We start from the raw sequence: 15,304 nt of genomic DNA, 5'->3' as shown, positions 1-15,304 counted from the left end.
GAGACTTGCCATTGGCTACCAGAAAGTCTTCTAGTTAGGCCTACGTGAAGTTTAAGAATGAAGCACGGTAGGGTTGTTGTGCTTATTTAGGCTGCACACAGCTGGGGTAGTAAAGGATAAAAGAGCTTATTCATGGCTTTCACTCTCAGGTCACACACCACGGCTCAGGCTGACAAAGCTGCGCCTCGAGAATACAACTCAATAATGAAATTCGGTAGATAGGATGACGACGCAAAAATTTGGTAAAGCAGATAGTATCACAGTGTTGTCATAATTATAATAAACTGTCTGCCATCTACACACAAGTCCTCAAGCCCGTGTGAGAGTGAGGCGCAGCTGACAAAAGCGCCACCCAGTGGGCAAAGTGTGGAATTGAACAACTGCTCACATAGCAGTCAGGCAGAATACTGATTGAAGTATTAAATTTAAAAAAATAAAAAAGTGACGTCTGTAGAAATTAGTGGCCAGAAGACAACTTTTCACTTCTAAACTGACTCATTGAGCCTTTTGATGCAAGATTTGACAATGCACACAAAGCTTGAGTTTTACCTGTAAGCTACTTATTTAAGGCTGTAAAAGGTTTGTTTGCATTGCAGTTGTTTGTAAACATTGAAGTAAAACAAACTTGTATTTGAAGTTGTGATGGCTTATGAAAGTTTCAAAAATCAAAATTTTCATGCTGTTTAACTCTTCAAGAATCTATATGAAGATACCTAATACTTATGTGGCCAAATCAACTGTGGAAAGGCCGAGTTTTAGCACAATGCAGCAAATCTCTGCAGCTCAGCACTTAGAGGTCAGGCTATGTGCTTGATGTCTTCTCACCAGGTCAAGTTACTCAGACTAACTCATTTTAACATATTAAATAATTCATCATAAGTAATCACATGCATTATTGAATTTGTCTCAATCAGTTTTTTTTGTTTCACAGATGGAAATGACTATCAGCTGAAGTACAAAGTTACATATGGTTTTCCTTAGTGCTAAGCTTATCTCTCTCTCTCACACACACACACGTACATTTTTAATCTTTATTTATCCAGGGAAGTCGAGATAGTGCCCTCTTTCCAGCAACGGCCAGTCACAGCCTTACACACATTCGAGCTGCCCAGTTTATTCAGTCTGAGCAGCTCCAGTGAAGGAGGTCAGGGCATCTCTAGTTCATTTCTCCCTGCCTGCCTTTTCCAGCGCACCTGGGGATTTGAACTTGCGACGCTTTGGTCACAAGCCTACTTTTCTAACCTTAAGGCCATTGCTGCCCCTTTAAAGGATAAATGAGGCTGAAGAGAAGAAGAGCAGTCGATAGGGATCAGTCATGCTGAGGCAGACTGCACAACTCTTGTTTTGAAAGGTGGCTACTAAATTTAAAGCCCCCATACAAGATCTTGAGCATATCAGTTTGTAGTATATACAGAAAGATTATTCGATACTAGGTTCTGCATGGCAAATACATTCTTTGTGTGTATTGTGGCTCATTTGTCTCTTAAAACCTGTCAATTTTACCACTATTTACAACCGATGCAAATGAAAACGAGGCTCTTCATACCCTCGTATTTTAAAATTCTGTATGGCTGTCACATATTTCATGCTTTGTTTATGTTTAGATCGAGGATTGGCTTTTACTAGCTAATGCCATAATAAGATTGCCATCAAAACAGTATTTTACCTAGTTAGGTTTCCTTTTGGATTTCTTTAGAAAGCCCTTGCACACAAATCTAGATATGTTAGATAATTTATGATCTCGATAATAAGATAATAAATAACTTTATTCGCTTTTAAGCAGAGCGCCGTTTAGTAAAGCACAATCTGTACACATCAACATGAATGAATAGTAATGTGAATGTGACATTTCAGAGAATGCCAACAACATGGTCAGCCCTGCCTTATCATCCCCCATCAGTATCTCTGTGCTTGCGGGGGCGGCTTAGAAATACCCGACCAAGAGTTGCCTGGAGCTGACAGGGCAAATGCCTCATTATAACACACACACACCCCTCTCCTTGTCACCCACCCCGTCTCCCTGGCCCAACACGGCACGCTTGATTTAAATGGTGTTTTTTTTCTTTTTTATTACCATTTCCTGAATGTGCTGCGATGTGCGAGTTGCAGTTGAAATGCGTGACTGATTTAATAAGGGGAGAGAGTTTCCGAGGAGGGGGGCTGCAGCGGCGGCGGCATTCTCACTCGAGCCCAAACAGGATCCTGTAAGTGGCTAGATGCTTGCTGCATGGGGCCACTTTCTGCTGAGCACTGAGTTACACATGGCTCCACATCAAGAGGAATTAAATCAATGTTGCTGTTCTCTACATGTCAAACTGCAGACCAACTGCGAGGGCGGCTTAGCTGGATTAAGCTCACCACACTGGAATAACTAAGGGCCGTTCTTGAATACGCCGAAATCAAGTCACCGGCTCCCCCAGCCGTGGATGTATTATAATGTGCTTTCCCCATACAGAAACCCAAACAGGCACTAAAATTCACTTTAAGACCATGTATTCCCTAGTAACATTCCCCCTTACACACTGAACACTAATGCGAGAAGTGCACTGACATTATGCAGCTCCTGGAAGCGATGTCCGGGTAAATGCTACAGTACGGGAGTTTTTCTCATTCTGTAACCCCAAGATTTAATTATGTGCATCTGCGCCGTTGTCAAGTGTGTGGGAGTCATATGGAATATTCTAGTAATTAGAGGAGAACATTTCTTTTTAAAGGGAGGGAGGAATTAATTTCAGCATCAGGACAGGCAGTTCCCTCAGGCCTTTTCCTTTATCTCATTTCTGGGCTCTTGCATATTTCTGCAATAAGAAATAACAGGTACTTCATACTGTGTGTGTGTGTGTGTGTGTGTGTGTGTGTGTGTGTGTGAAAGTGAGTGAGAGAGGGAGAAATAAAGGATGAGTAATACAGAGGTAAGGAAAACCACATGACTTTGCATATTGACTTATGCCACAATTAATTCTGTTTGCGACACCAAGGGCGACAACAGAGAGATTGAACTAATTGAATAATTCATGTGATTAATTATCTCAAGTTATTAAAGTACAGAGATGAACTCAATATACAGTAATCTAATAAGGAGCAGACGTCAACAGATGCCGCCTCTATACAAACAAGATTTGAGAGGGTTCTGCAAGCCAAATTGCTTCAGTAAACAAAATGGATGAAAGCGATGACTAATAAACTATGACCAGATTCTTTACAGTCAAAGTGTTGTTTTTTTTTGTTGTTTTATTTATTGTCATATCACATAACGGTAACAAGAGAGTGGGGTAAGCCAGACATAACATGCACAAAATATATCAAAACTCTCTCTGGGAAGACAGACAATACGACTGCTGCCTCCTCTCTTTCACACGGCGATGGCAGATAGGGGTGGGAGGGGTGAGAGAAAGGTAAAAGTTTAAAGGTTAGAGGTAAAGCCCCTCCGGTGTGCCCTCCTGCTTCTTGTACAGGACGTTTTCCTTGGACTTCTTGAAGTCCTCGTTGGTGACCTTCATACGGCGCTCTCGTAAAGCCATGAGGCCTGCTTCTGTGCAGATGGCCTGCAGGACAGGGGGAGAGGAGAGGAGAAAAAAATATTGTTCAAGTTTGATCTCAAAGTAGATACATACCTTTAAGTGAAAAACATTCTGCCATTAATGCTGTGAAACTGGTTGTGATCACACATTCTAATAGACAAAAAAAACAGGAGCAGTCCCAATGTTTCGCTTCGTGTTTTCATTTGGTTCAAGTTTTCAGGTCGCTGCAAAATCCCATCTGGTAAGTCACGCATAAACATCAGCAGTGAAGGAAACTAATGAAATATGCCGACAGATAGTTAGCAACCTCTCAGTACTTCCTGCAATTGCTATCAATTTACTTGAAAATGATGGATTTAGAGTATATTCTATATCTTTAGTTCACAGAAAGTTAAGTTATTTAAAAAAAAAAGAGCCAATAGCGCCATCGTACGTTTCCATTTTTTTCATAAGAACTTTACCAGCTAATGTAATTTACAATTAATAATTATTTGCCACAGGCACCACTCAAATTCATGAGGTCAACAAATTAAAGCTGGACAAGACCATAGATGTATGAAGTTTAAGAACCAACCACTTGCTAGTAATCTGCTCAAAGTGTCAGTCTGGAAGATCCCACAAGAGGGCAGCAGAGTTGTGCTGGTGAGAGGTAAAGATCTAAATGGAAACCCTCTGGACCAGATTTCCCTGAGGCATCTTAAGGCTGTGACTGTCGCTGTCCACTGGCTTACAATTAAACAGAACACTCTCTACAGTTAAACAAACCTTAACACTGGAATACTTCAGAAACCTTGCCCTGGTGTTTCTCCTTCAGACAGCTTAATGTTGTAATGAAATAGAAGTTCACCCCCTTCTGTTCAGCCCCAGCGTGGATTGGCTCTTTGCCAACACCTTTTGAACCTAATCAATAAATGGCTGCAGTCACAGAGCTAGGCTGGAGCAAATTAAGAGCACAGACAGAATGCATCTCGATTGCCAGGATGCAGTTCAACTGCGCAAACCCCCTTACATGTACCTTAACCCACTTTTATGTCCAGAGAGTATAGTCCTGCAAATACCATTACATCTAGACAGGTGTGGTAAACAAAGGGCACAAAGAAAGGGAACAATCTCCTAGCTTAAGAAAAAAACCACAAAAAAAACACACACAATGCTGGTACATTTTGGCTATGGTTGGTAAATGATTGTTCTCTACCAGCCTCTTTTGAAAGTGATCACCTATCGTTTGTAGGTTCCTCTCCGTTCTAAAGAACAAACAGTGAGAGTGGCTAGTTAATTTTGGAATCCACCAGCCACTGTGACCAGAGGGAGAACCAGTTTTCGTCTGTGACTCGAAGGTTTCGCCCATACCTTAATGTCTGCTCCTGATAGGTCGTCCTTGGCCAGGATGAGATCATCAAGGGTGACATCGTCTGCTACTGTCATACGGCTGGTGTGGATCTGGAAGATCCTCCTCTTGGTCTTCTCATCCGGCAGCGGGAACTCAATCTTACGGTCGATTCTCCCTGAGGAGGACAGGACGAAACACATGATAGAGGGAAACCAAATGAAACCAAATGATTAAAAAAAATAAAATAAAAATAAAATAATAATAATAATAATAATAATAATAATAAGCATTTCATCAGAATCAGTCCCAGACAACCTGATTGGTGCTTCTCTAAATATTCCCTAAAAGTCCCTAATACATTGCTGTTAAGAACATGTATTAAAGTTAACTCAATAATTAACTTTTGAAATTACAAGGTTTTCCAAACAAGCAAAAACTTAATAGCATCTTAATGCAATTCTGGAATATAAGTATGAGAGCAAGACAGGTTAATAAAGTTGCACTGAGAAGTGCGTATAGTATATTCATTTCTAGTACACTAATAACCACTTAAAACATACAAGTCCATTTTATTTTCTTTCTTGGGAAAATAAAGGATGTCAGAGAGCAAAACAAGGTCTCAAAACAAAAAGATTTTCGAGAGGCAGAGAGAGACTCCGCAAAAGGCAAATTCACAATATTTATTTGTGCTGTTACATCTGGCTTTGAAGAGAGCTCTAACCAAAGAGAGAGATTTTAAGAAAACAGGCACAATCAATCTTCAAAGCAAAACAAAAAAATCTTTGACATGATCTCTGTGTGTGAAATGATGTGAAAGCCAAAATATGAAAAGCCATTTCACTAATGTAAATCAGAGATACCTAGATAGGTAGATACCTAGATAGACACCCAGACAGATCGAGACAGAGATACCACTGAATAGAGAGAGTGGTCAGCTACTGACCAGGTCTGATGAGGGCTGGATCCAGGGTTTCTATCCGATTGGTGGCCATGATAACCTTGACGTCTCCCCGCGAGTCGAAGCCGTCCAGCTGGTTGAGCAGCTCCAGCATGGTCCTCTGGATCTCCCTCTCCCCGCCTGAGTTGGAGTCGTACCTATAGGACACAGACAGGAAAGAAACATTAACGTGGTTTCCACATTCTCAACCTGGTTCATCACACAGGCGGTCTATTACTAAATGTTATTTTTCTGCCGTGTCCATATGGCTGATGTAAAAAGGCCTGCGCAAGTCCACAAGCTCATTCATTATTTAAGCCAGTCAATATCCCGCCTAAGTCATCTAGAAGCTCATTCATTTAAGTCAGCCAATATCCTGCCTAACAACATCACTGTTTATTTGTATCTTGTTACCTACAGGGATGAGAAACTGACAAATTGAGCTTTTGATTTTGGCTTCTACACACTTTCAGTTGCCTCTGGCCCTGGCAACTCCCACCTGTCTTGCCATGGAAGAGAGGGAAAAGGGAAAAGGCTATTGCTACAGCAACTGCATTAGGCTATTGCATCAACTTGACTTAACTGAAATAGATCAGGAGGGATAAGCAGAAAGTTCTGGATAATGTGAATGCTGAAATTTGATTAATGAACATGCACTGAGATTAGCTACGTTTGCATCAGATATGTTAAATTTTCACAACAGAATCACTTTTAATTGGATGAGGAATAACCCTGCAGCAATAAATCAACCTCATCTGCTGAACTGTTACAGTATGCAGTAAACCATTATACATGAAGGCAAATTATACATATGAAAGCATGTCCAAAAAAATTGTGCGATCACACCAAAACCTCTACTTGTGACTCCTCAACACCACATGGTGATACATTATCACTCTGTTCCAGTGCTCTCAGTCTGTCACATGCCCTCGGTCTCACACTTTCACACACACCGACGCCCTTCTACCTCTTAGTCCCGATGGCATCAATCTCGTCGATGAAGACGATGGAGGGGGCATGCTCCTCTGCCACCCTGAAGAGCTCTCGGACCAGCTTGGGCCCGTCTCCAAGGTACTTCTGGATCAGCTCCGAGCCCACCACGCGCAGGAAAGTGGCCGATGTCTGATTGGCTACCGCCTTGGCTAGCAGGGTCTTACCTGGAGAGCACATAATGCAAGCCAAGGTTATCACTCATTTCAGGAAATCTTTTTCTGTGACATTTCCAGGACATAATGCATTAATTGATGTACGTCTTTGGCATGAGAATATATATCCATTGGCAAAACAATGGAAAAAAACAAACAAAGGTTGATTCAGTGGTTCCCAACTCCAGTCCTCAGGACCCCCTGAGTACTGCTGGTTTTCATTCTAGCCATCTGACAGGAACTGATTTAGACCTGGGACACTAGCTCAATGCAATTAACTTAACCGCTAGGACTGAAAACCAGCATGTGGCACGGAACAGTTACAATCTTTGAGATATTTAAATGAATTCATGACCACAGATCAATTTGGACATCAGTAAAACAGGGTACAGGGAAGAGATTATGAACAAAATGTCATTTCTTGTGGCTTAGGGGAGAAATGAGAGAAGCCTGATTTTCCCAGGCTTATCCAGTGTCCCGTGACAATCTAATTTATTGCATTTATCAGTTTTTATTTTTCATGTATTTTCCATGGCTGGAAATCTAGTCTTTAAATTTGCAAACCCTGCAGGCGAAATCCACACTTACAAGCAGTTAATTAAGAGGTCACACATCACACCCTCTTCTCACATCTCTCACCTTATGGCTACCATATACTCACACTGATGAGTAAAAAAAAAAAAAAGGAAGTGCTTATTTCCACAACAAAACTATTCTTAACAGGCAACAAAAGAAATGAGACAATCTGCATTTTCTGCAATATTTACTGCATTGCTTTTATGTGTAATTGTTGTACTTCTATGCTTTTGACATTAAAGATCCTCCACTTGTGAGATGAAGATCACACTCATATTCTCATGGCAGCAGTGGCCAATAATACGATCAATTTTATAGCAGTAATACCCTAGAAGGCATTCTTTATTGTGATATGTAATATTTCTAATAAAAATATGATATCTTTGTCTTGACCTCTGTCACATATTTTGTTATTTAAGACACACGCACACATGACAATTAAAATCCAGTTGGATAAGCCCACCAATGGTTCTGTCCCTTACCTTTACATATGGGTTTGAACACAGCTCTGTTTCTATATGTTTATAGCGATTATGATGTGTAGTTTCAGTATAATACACAAAAAGGTTACACAAAGAGATTTCCTAATAAGTGAACATGTACTTCCTCTTATTAATTAGATCCTGCTCAATAAAGAACAGGCATGATTTGTAGAAAATGATTTTCTCAGGGGTTGCTAGGTGCAGAGAAGTGTCTCAGTCCTGACTGAGTGACCTGAATTTGCCTTTTGAGGACCAGAGCACCATGATAAAAACAGAAGATCCCCAATTAGCTCGATGGTTACCCTAAGAGTTGGCATAGCAACCGATATGGAAATTATCAGCCCAGATGGAACATGTCCAATGACCAATTAGATGGCTTGAATGAAACTACCCACAGTATAATATGCCGTACATTCCAACTTGGCACATTTCATAAGAGAATTGCTCAGGAAGGAGTGCTATTAGTGTTTTTAATCATTACAACTGTGTAACACTGACTCTGAAACTACAGAGCGCTCTTATCTACGAGAGTAGATACACTGCAGTAGGCTGCAGTAGGTTGGTGATAATTTCTCACCTTCCCTGTTGTAGTGCCCTTTAAAAAGGTCCCTAATGGCCAAATGGAATTTGCCAATGCTGTCAAACCCGCATGATTACACCTTTTTCTAGGTTTCAGTTGAAAAAGATTTGATACTAATGTGACAGAACTGGAAAATTAAAGGTTAGGCTATGTATAATTCCAATACTACATATTCATAAAATAGGATATTTGCGTTTCCTAAGCAGTAGTGGGTGGACTGCCGCATACATGTAATCTTGGATGATTGTCTATGAATGCTAATCAATTTTTGATGACTGATTATTGAAAATTGAAAGTAAGAATTTATTGATTGCTTCAGCCTCCACGAAACGGCTTGGGCAATCCAAATTTTGTATGAATCCATTATAATGCTGTTACATTCCAGAGTCCCTACAACATGAGGTAGGGTGAATAAAAATACTGTAGGTTACATAGTAGCCCCGCGAAACTGTCTCAGTTTTGGAAGGTTAGACTAATACCTTTTGAAAGTTTGAAAACTGTCGGTAACATGTTTAGTGAAAGCACTCACCTGTGCCAGGTGGTCCATATAGGATGACTCCTTTGGGGGGCTTTATGCCCATCTCCTCATAATACTCTGGATGTGTGAGGGGCAACTCCACTGACTCCTATGAAAAACAACAGAAAACAGCAGTCAGCCTTAGTGTCTCAGGAAAACACTGTGAACCAAACTGTGAACCAAACTGTGAACCAATACAATCACATGCAATAATCAGTAGGTTAATGGTTGATATTTAGCATGTGGATAATGGACAGATATCGTTTTCCATCTAATGTTTTCAAAAAAATCTGTCAATAACAAGGTGGATGCAGTTGATATCCAAACAATGCTATCTCTCAATCCTGCACTACTAATAACTTGTTTCACGAGCTCAACACATAATGGACAACAGTCTGGGGATTGCCAGGGGTTCTGGATGGGGTTCCCACGGGTCCCATCAAAATGAGGAATAGTTTATTTTCACTATAATTTAAAAGTCTACAAATGATCCTAATTAGAGAATATACAAGAATGACTACTGTGATCATAGGTTTGACTCTTAACACTATTATTCTCCAACGTTCAGTATGTCGAACCAAATTGGTCCTCATTGGGCCATACGGGTTTGGATCAGACAATTAAGTGAATTTCTCACGTAACTGCTTGGGTTTTTAGTGTGGCTTGGGTTTGAAATGTTGCGCTCTACTCAGCTTTGGGTTCTCAAAAGCTATTTAACCCTTGCGCTCGGTTTGGGTTTGGAAAAACTGTAAAGCACTGGCTCGGGCCAGTCTCAAATTTTCAGACCAGAGACCAGTGTGTGTTTGTGTATGTATGTATGTATGTGTGTTGTACCTTGATCTCCTGGATCTGGCTGTCCAGTCCTCCGATGTCAGCATAAGTTTCTTGTGGGGCCTTCTCCACCTTCATCACCGTCACCAGGGGATCAGTGTCGTCCATCAGCACCCCGATCACAGCATGCACCTACGGGTTACACACAGACAATCACAATGACAATTTGCGATTATATTTAACACAATAATTAATAGAGGCGGGTGAAGTTTCTGAAAATTTCAGTTGATGTGTCTGACAGCATTGTATGATAGTATTTGGCTACTATTGAGACACATGGTGGTTTCAGCATGCAAAACCAAATCTTTTCCATAATAAGTAGTTCAGTGAGAAACACACCAGTTAACAGTTTTATGGCTGTGTTCATTTCCTTTTTATTTTCTTAAATCAGACTTTATTTAGCCATGGTAGTTACATGAAAGTGAACATATTTTTAAAAGGTAATCCCTAGCCAAGCCAGAAACCTAAAATAAGCAGCATCCCTGACCATTACCTTGTGGTTGAGCAGGACAGAGCAGCCTGGCTCCAGGAGGTCCTTGTCCACGAAGGACAGGATGCTGACGTAATGCTCTGAGCCCACTGAGGTGGAAACGATGGCGTGATTGTCATCAATGATCTCCTCCAGGGTGCCCACTGACATGGGGGTCCCCCGCAGGTCGTCCACCTTTGACCTCTCCTCCTGGAAAACGGGGAAACAGATTATGTGGGAAGATATTGAACAGCTTGAAGGAATAGGTGCATTATGTCGCATGCACTACTTTGCCAACAGCTGACTTGCGATGATGATGATATTCATAGTATTCCCATAATGTCACATGCATTTCCTACCAATATGGCACTGTACAATACACACAGCTCATTGGCTGTGTTTGTCATTTGATTGTAATCACCTGTTAATTTATTACAATCACCTGTTATTTTCCTACCAAGATGGTCGTGTGGTGATGTAACAGAATACTATGAATAGCAAGGATGTTTGCTCAAATGCTTGCCAAATGTCAGCTAGACACAGAAAATGTGTCCATAGCCAACAACAAAAAATACTGGACACACAGGGGGAACTGTGTGAGCAAAGAGCTTGGTGGCCAAAAACGTTTGAGTGTTCCCTTAGACAAGCTGAAAAGCAGAGACAATGCCTGCAGGACAAGTCAAGAGCTCCTTGTTTGTTTGTTTTTAACTATTAAAAATGGATTTTGCCTCTCTTTTGCCCAGATGTGCAGAGAAAAGGCTAGTGTGGTACTGAGGTTGCAGAAGCTGACCTCCTGTTTCTCCTCCAGGGGCTTCATCTGCTCCTGGTTCCTGATGAACTCCTCCTCCATCAGCAGGTAGTCCTTGATCCGCTCCTGCTTTAGCAGCTTCAGACGGCATTGGGTGTGAGGGGTGACTGAAAGACACACAGACAGACAGACACAGGTAAGCACATGTTAACACAGTCATTAAGAATGTTGGATAAACACAAATTGGATCCAATCACAGCCATTCTATATATCAGAACTTTTCTTGCTTGCTTTCTCAGACTGTGTTATATACAGTATATATACTGTATATATATATTCATTCTCTTTTCCTTGAATAACACATTGTTGGGAGTAGTTGGGAGAGACTACCTCAGTCTCTCTAGCAGGAATGGCAGGGGAAAATGCCAAATAGCTCAAAGGAATTATGAACAAGAGCACCTGTCTTGTTAAAGCTACCTGTAATGTATAAGCTAAAATAGGACACTATTATATAGCTGAGTGTGAGCTTCACTTCATTTGCTGTTCCATGCCTTGTGCATATTTGCCTGGTACAATCTTACAAAATCAAAATCTAACAAATCTATTCTGGTCAGAGCCATCCAATAAGCTACTATACACCGCCATGTGACAATACAAGTCAAAGCCTGAGACAAACTTCAGTAGAAAAGAAAGATGTAAGCGGAAAATGGGTAGGAGAACCTAATAGAGGCTAAACCTCTATTACAAATGAAGGAACATTGTGTGGCAACTACAAAAAAGAGAGAGAGAAAGAGAGAGAATACATCTCCAGAATTCTTTGCCTTTTCAGTTCCTTACCTAATGGGAGCTTGCTGGCAGCATCTGGTCCCTTGGTCTTCTTCTTCTTCTTGCCAACTCTGGTGGGGATTGGAGGCTCATACTTCTTTTTCTTGTCCTGTCGTGAGCATAATGGGATGACACGGGTCAGAGTAGGCAAAAAAAGCATCAAGTGCAGTCTTTACCTTTTTAGCTGACCCACATACATTATTTTTTGATAACCTTAAAAGGGAAATATGAAATATCCAAACCCCTAAACGTCATTTATTTTGCATCTACTCTTTACAAAACCCTTCTGAATGAGGCCTAAACAGAAGCCAATCATAAGAACAAGCATTTAACAGACTGTATATGTGGCTGGTTGAGTGAGAGAAAAGGAGTTGAAGCACAACAGTTCGAAAACATTACAGCCGTATTGTTCCAATGACGTTTGAATGCTTCAGCAGGTTATAATAAACAAATGGACCATAGCCTAGATGGTTCGAGTTGTTGTGATACTGGTAAGCTATGACCTACATATGCACAAACATACACTCACCGAGCACTTTATTAGGAACACCTTACTAATACTGGGTAGGTATCAGCTTTTAGCTCAATGTAAACCGGCTACCAAAGTGACATCCGCCTCAAGGTTCGATGTGTTGTGCATTCTGAGATGCTTTTCTGCTCACCACAGTTTTAAAGAGTGGTTATCTGAGCTACTGAAGCCTTTCTGTCAGCTCGAACCAGTCTGGCCATTCTCCTCTGACCTCTCTCATCAACAAGGCCTTTCCGTCCGCAGAACTGCCGCTCACTGGAAATTTTTTGTTTTTCACACCATTCTGTGTAAACTCTAGAGACTGCTGTGCGTGAAAATCCCAGATCAGCAGTTTCAGAAATACTCAAACCAGCCCGTCTGGCACCAACAACCACGCCACAGTCAAAGTCACTGAGATCACATTTTTTCCCATTCTGATGTTTGATGTGAACATTAACTGAAGCTGCTGACCTGTATCTGCATGATCTTATGCATTGCACTGCTGCCACATGATTGTCTGACTGGATAATTGCATGAATATGAAGGTGCACAGGTGTTCCTAATAAAGTGCTCGGTGAGTGTATCATTCTATGCTCCTCGTCTCTCCCATTGAGCTGGGTATCAGATTTCCTGAACTAGCACACTGCCTGAAAATGAAACAATTCTCTATCTAACTTTATTGGTGGTAAATGTCAAACTATGACATTTACCAATACACAGGATATGATGCAACCATCCCTTATGCTATTTAGGGTGAGCACCTATGTAGAAACCTAGCTTGGATGTTCGGAGGACAGAAGGATGGGAACAGGTGTCATTGGGGTTATCATTGGGGCCATCCCAGAACCCCTGCCCCCTTCTACACCTGCCCAAAACTAAAGAGTGGACTAGAAACCCACATTGAGGACACAACTGCAGTTTTTCAGCACAAAAATAGGATGTACACAAGGCCATCTGAAAAAGATAGAGTGACCCTACAAGCGACCCATGAGGCTACTCTACAGATATTTAGACAGTGTGTATGTATGTGTGTTTGCATTGATAAGGAGGCCAACTTATTGTGCTGGAAAATCTCCCTTGTCACAAGTCGTTGTCTGTATGTGTAGTGCCATAATTTACTGAGAAGATGCTTTTGACTTTATAGCAATGAAATACGAGGTGGTGACTGCAGTGTTCTTCACAGTGTGCTGCCCAAATTCAGATGTGAAACCCATCCAACGAGCAACTTAACCACTAAAGCTTCTCTAAATATCAAATATAATTGCAAATGTAATTCTGTCTGTCGTGATGATTCAGTGTGATAATTAAACAAATGTATACAGTCCACAGGCCACTGAAAAGTTCATGGTTTGGCTACCAAAACAAACGGGACCAGATAGCTTTAACATTTGCTAGCAGAAGCTGTGTCATTCTCACCTTGTCATCCTTCTTGCCTCCTCCTGGACCGTGGCCTCCACTCTGGCTTTGACCCTGAGAAAACATACATCGTCATTCATGAGACACATGTGTACATATAGGCTAAGACCTAAGTACTAGTACATCATGTATTTAAACTGATTCCCCATGCCAAATACCTAGCTAGTTAGCGCTGGCTAACGTTACACTGACAGAGCTGTTACAGCAACTTAGCTCATGCCGTCTCGCTAACTGTCATAGCCTGGCAGTTAGCTCGTTTATTAATGCTATGGCATACTTTCTCAGTAGCAACATGGATAACGGCTTCCAAGTATAAACATTTTACAAAAGAGGGAGAAAGTTGTCACAACAACGAATGAATGATTTAGCTTATGTGACCGAGATGGGACGATTGCTGCCAACCGGGCAAAAAGCTAACGTTAGCTAGCGATCACCTAGCAAGCTATAATATACTTTTATTTCTGCCGTTCACTCGCATCCAAGATATCAAACACTTGAAACAATGTGACAGTATGCAACTTAACGTTTTAAGTACAATATTCAACGGATTATTGGCAAAGAATACATTTTAGTGTAATGAAAATATGAGCCCAACAGAAAATTGCTTGCTCACTTACCATTGTTGGTTGTCGCTCTGGAATGACGTCAGAGCGTACGGCAACTCAGTAGGACACACATCACACGTGAAAATGCTTTATGTTGCGCCAGTAAAACGGTCTATGGTTAAAGCTAAGAAGCTGCAGTGTCATTACATTAGATGTCACTCTTACAGGCCGTGCAGGTTCACGTCTTATCAACTAATAATGTCTTAAGTTGGCTGATAATGAATTGGTAATGGGTTTTCACTGAGTATGTCAACAATCAAACTGCCAACTGACTTCCTGCAATGTCAACAAGACAAAAGGTGAGTTCGACTGTAAATCATAAAGGTAACACCTCAAGTTGTCACATTAATTTGGCTTTCTCGTTATTTAGCCTGCTCACTCCCATTGATAATGACTCAATACTTATTCAAATAAGCACGTTCCACCCATCCACATTAGGGCATTAAGGTAATTAAATAATTAGGCAGGCCTGGCAGTGTTTGTGTAGCTAATCCCCCTGGTCAGATATGTCTGTATATGTGTAGAGGCATTGATGCATTCAGGCTCTTTCAGCCACTGAGTTTTGACCTGGATGCAAAGCCAATATCAGTTTGCTTACTGTCTCTGTAGCTTATAATGTACTAGTCACTTGCTGATTTGTTCAGTTTAACAAGGGGGATGATGGAGATGTAAAGCACTGCTCATTTTCCACCAAACAGGACTAGTATGTCATATTTGTGCTAATAAAGCAGTTATATCCTCTTTCATAATTTCTCAACATTGCCCAGAGTGTAGTCAAAAATAGGCCTATACTCAGGTACACAGAGTTTTCACA

The 15,304-nt window shown here is 41.1% G+C and overlaps 1 protein-coding gene across 1 annotated transcript; it reads right to left on the bottom strand.

Annotated features, from left to right (window-relative positions):
* Nucleotides 1-1,887: 1,887 nt before the first annotated feature.
* On the bottom strand, nucleotides 1,888-13,934 carry LOC139931400 (26S proteasome regulatory subunit 4). Its single transcript, XM_071924890.2, has 10 exons — nucleotides 13,886-13,934; nucleotides 11,974-12,070; nucleotides 11,179-11,303; nucleotides 10,413-10,598; nucleotides 9,923-10,051; nucleotides 9,101-9,197; nucleotides 6,756-6,945; nucleotides 5,795-5,946; nucleotides 4,872-5,026; nucleotides 1,888-3,545 (listed from the first exon to the last, which is right to left on the bottom strand). Exons 3-10 carry the CDS (start codon nucleotides 11,236-11,238, stop codon nucleotides 3,411-3,413), a joined length of 1,104 nt encoding a protein of 367 aa, XP_071780991.1. The 5' UTR covers nucleotides 11,239-11,303; nucleotides 11,974-12,070; nucleotides 13,886-13,934; the 3' UTR covers nucleotides 1,888-3,410.
* Between the last annotated feature and the right edge of the window lie 1,370 nt (nucleotides 13,935-15,304).

The sequence above is a fragment of the Centroberyx gerrardi genome, chromosome 18 (assembly GCF_048128805.1).
Source record: "Centroberyx gerrardi isolate f3 chromosome 18, fCenGer3.hap1.cur.20231027, whole genome shotgun sequence".
Taxonomy (NCBI): Eukaryota; Metazoa; Chordata; class Actinopteri; order Beryciformes; family Berycidae; genus Centroberyx; species Centroberyx gerrardi.
The sequence above is the reverse complement of the archived record's forward strand: the minus strand, read 5'-3'. Positions and strand labels throughout refer to the sequence as shown.

Bases quoted from the DNA above. Each gene is read 5' to 3' on its own strand.
- LOC139931400 (XM_071924890.2), bottom strand. From the start codon at position 11,238: ATGGAGGAGGAGTTCATCAGGAACCAGGAGCAGATGAAGCCCCTGGAG. The intron at 10,052-10,412 runs GTAATGGTCAGG...TGTAACCCGTAG, and splicing joins CTGTCCTGCTCAACCACAAG to GTGCATGCTGTGATCGGGGT. The intron at 3,546-4,871 runs GTATGGGCGAAA...CCTGTCCTGCAG, and splicing joins TATCAGGAGCAGACATTAAG to GCCATCTGCACAGAAGCAGG.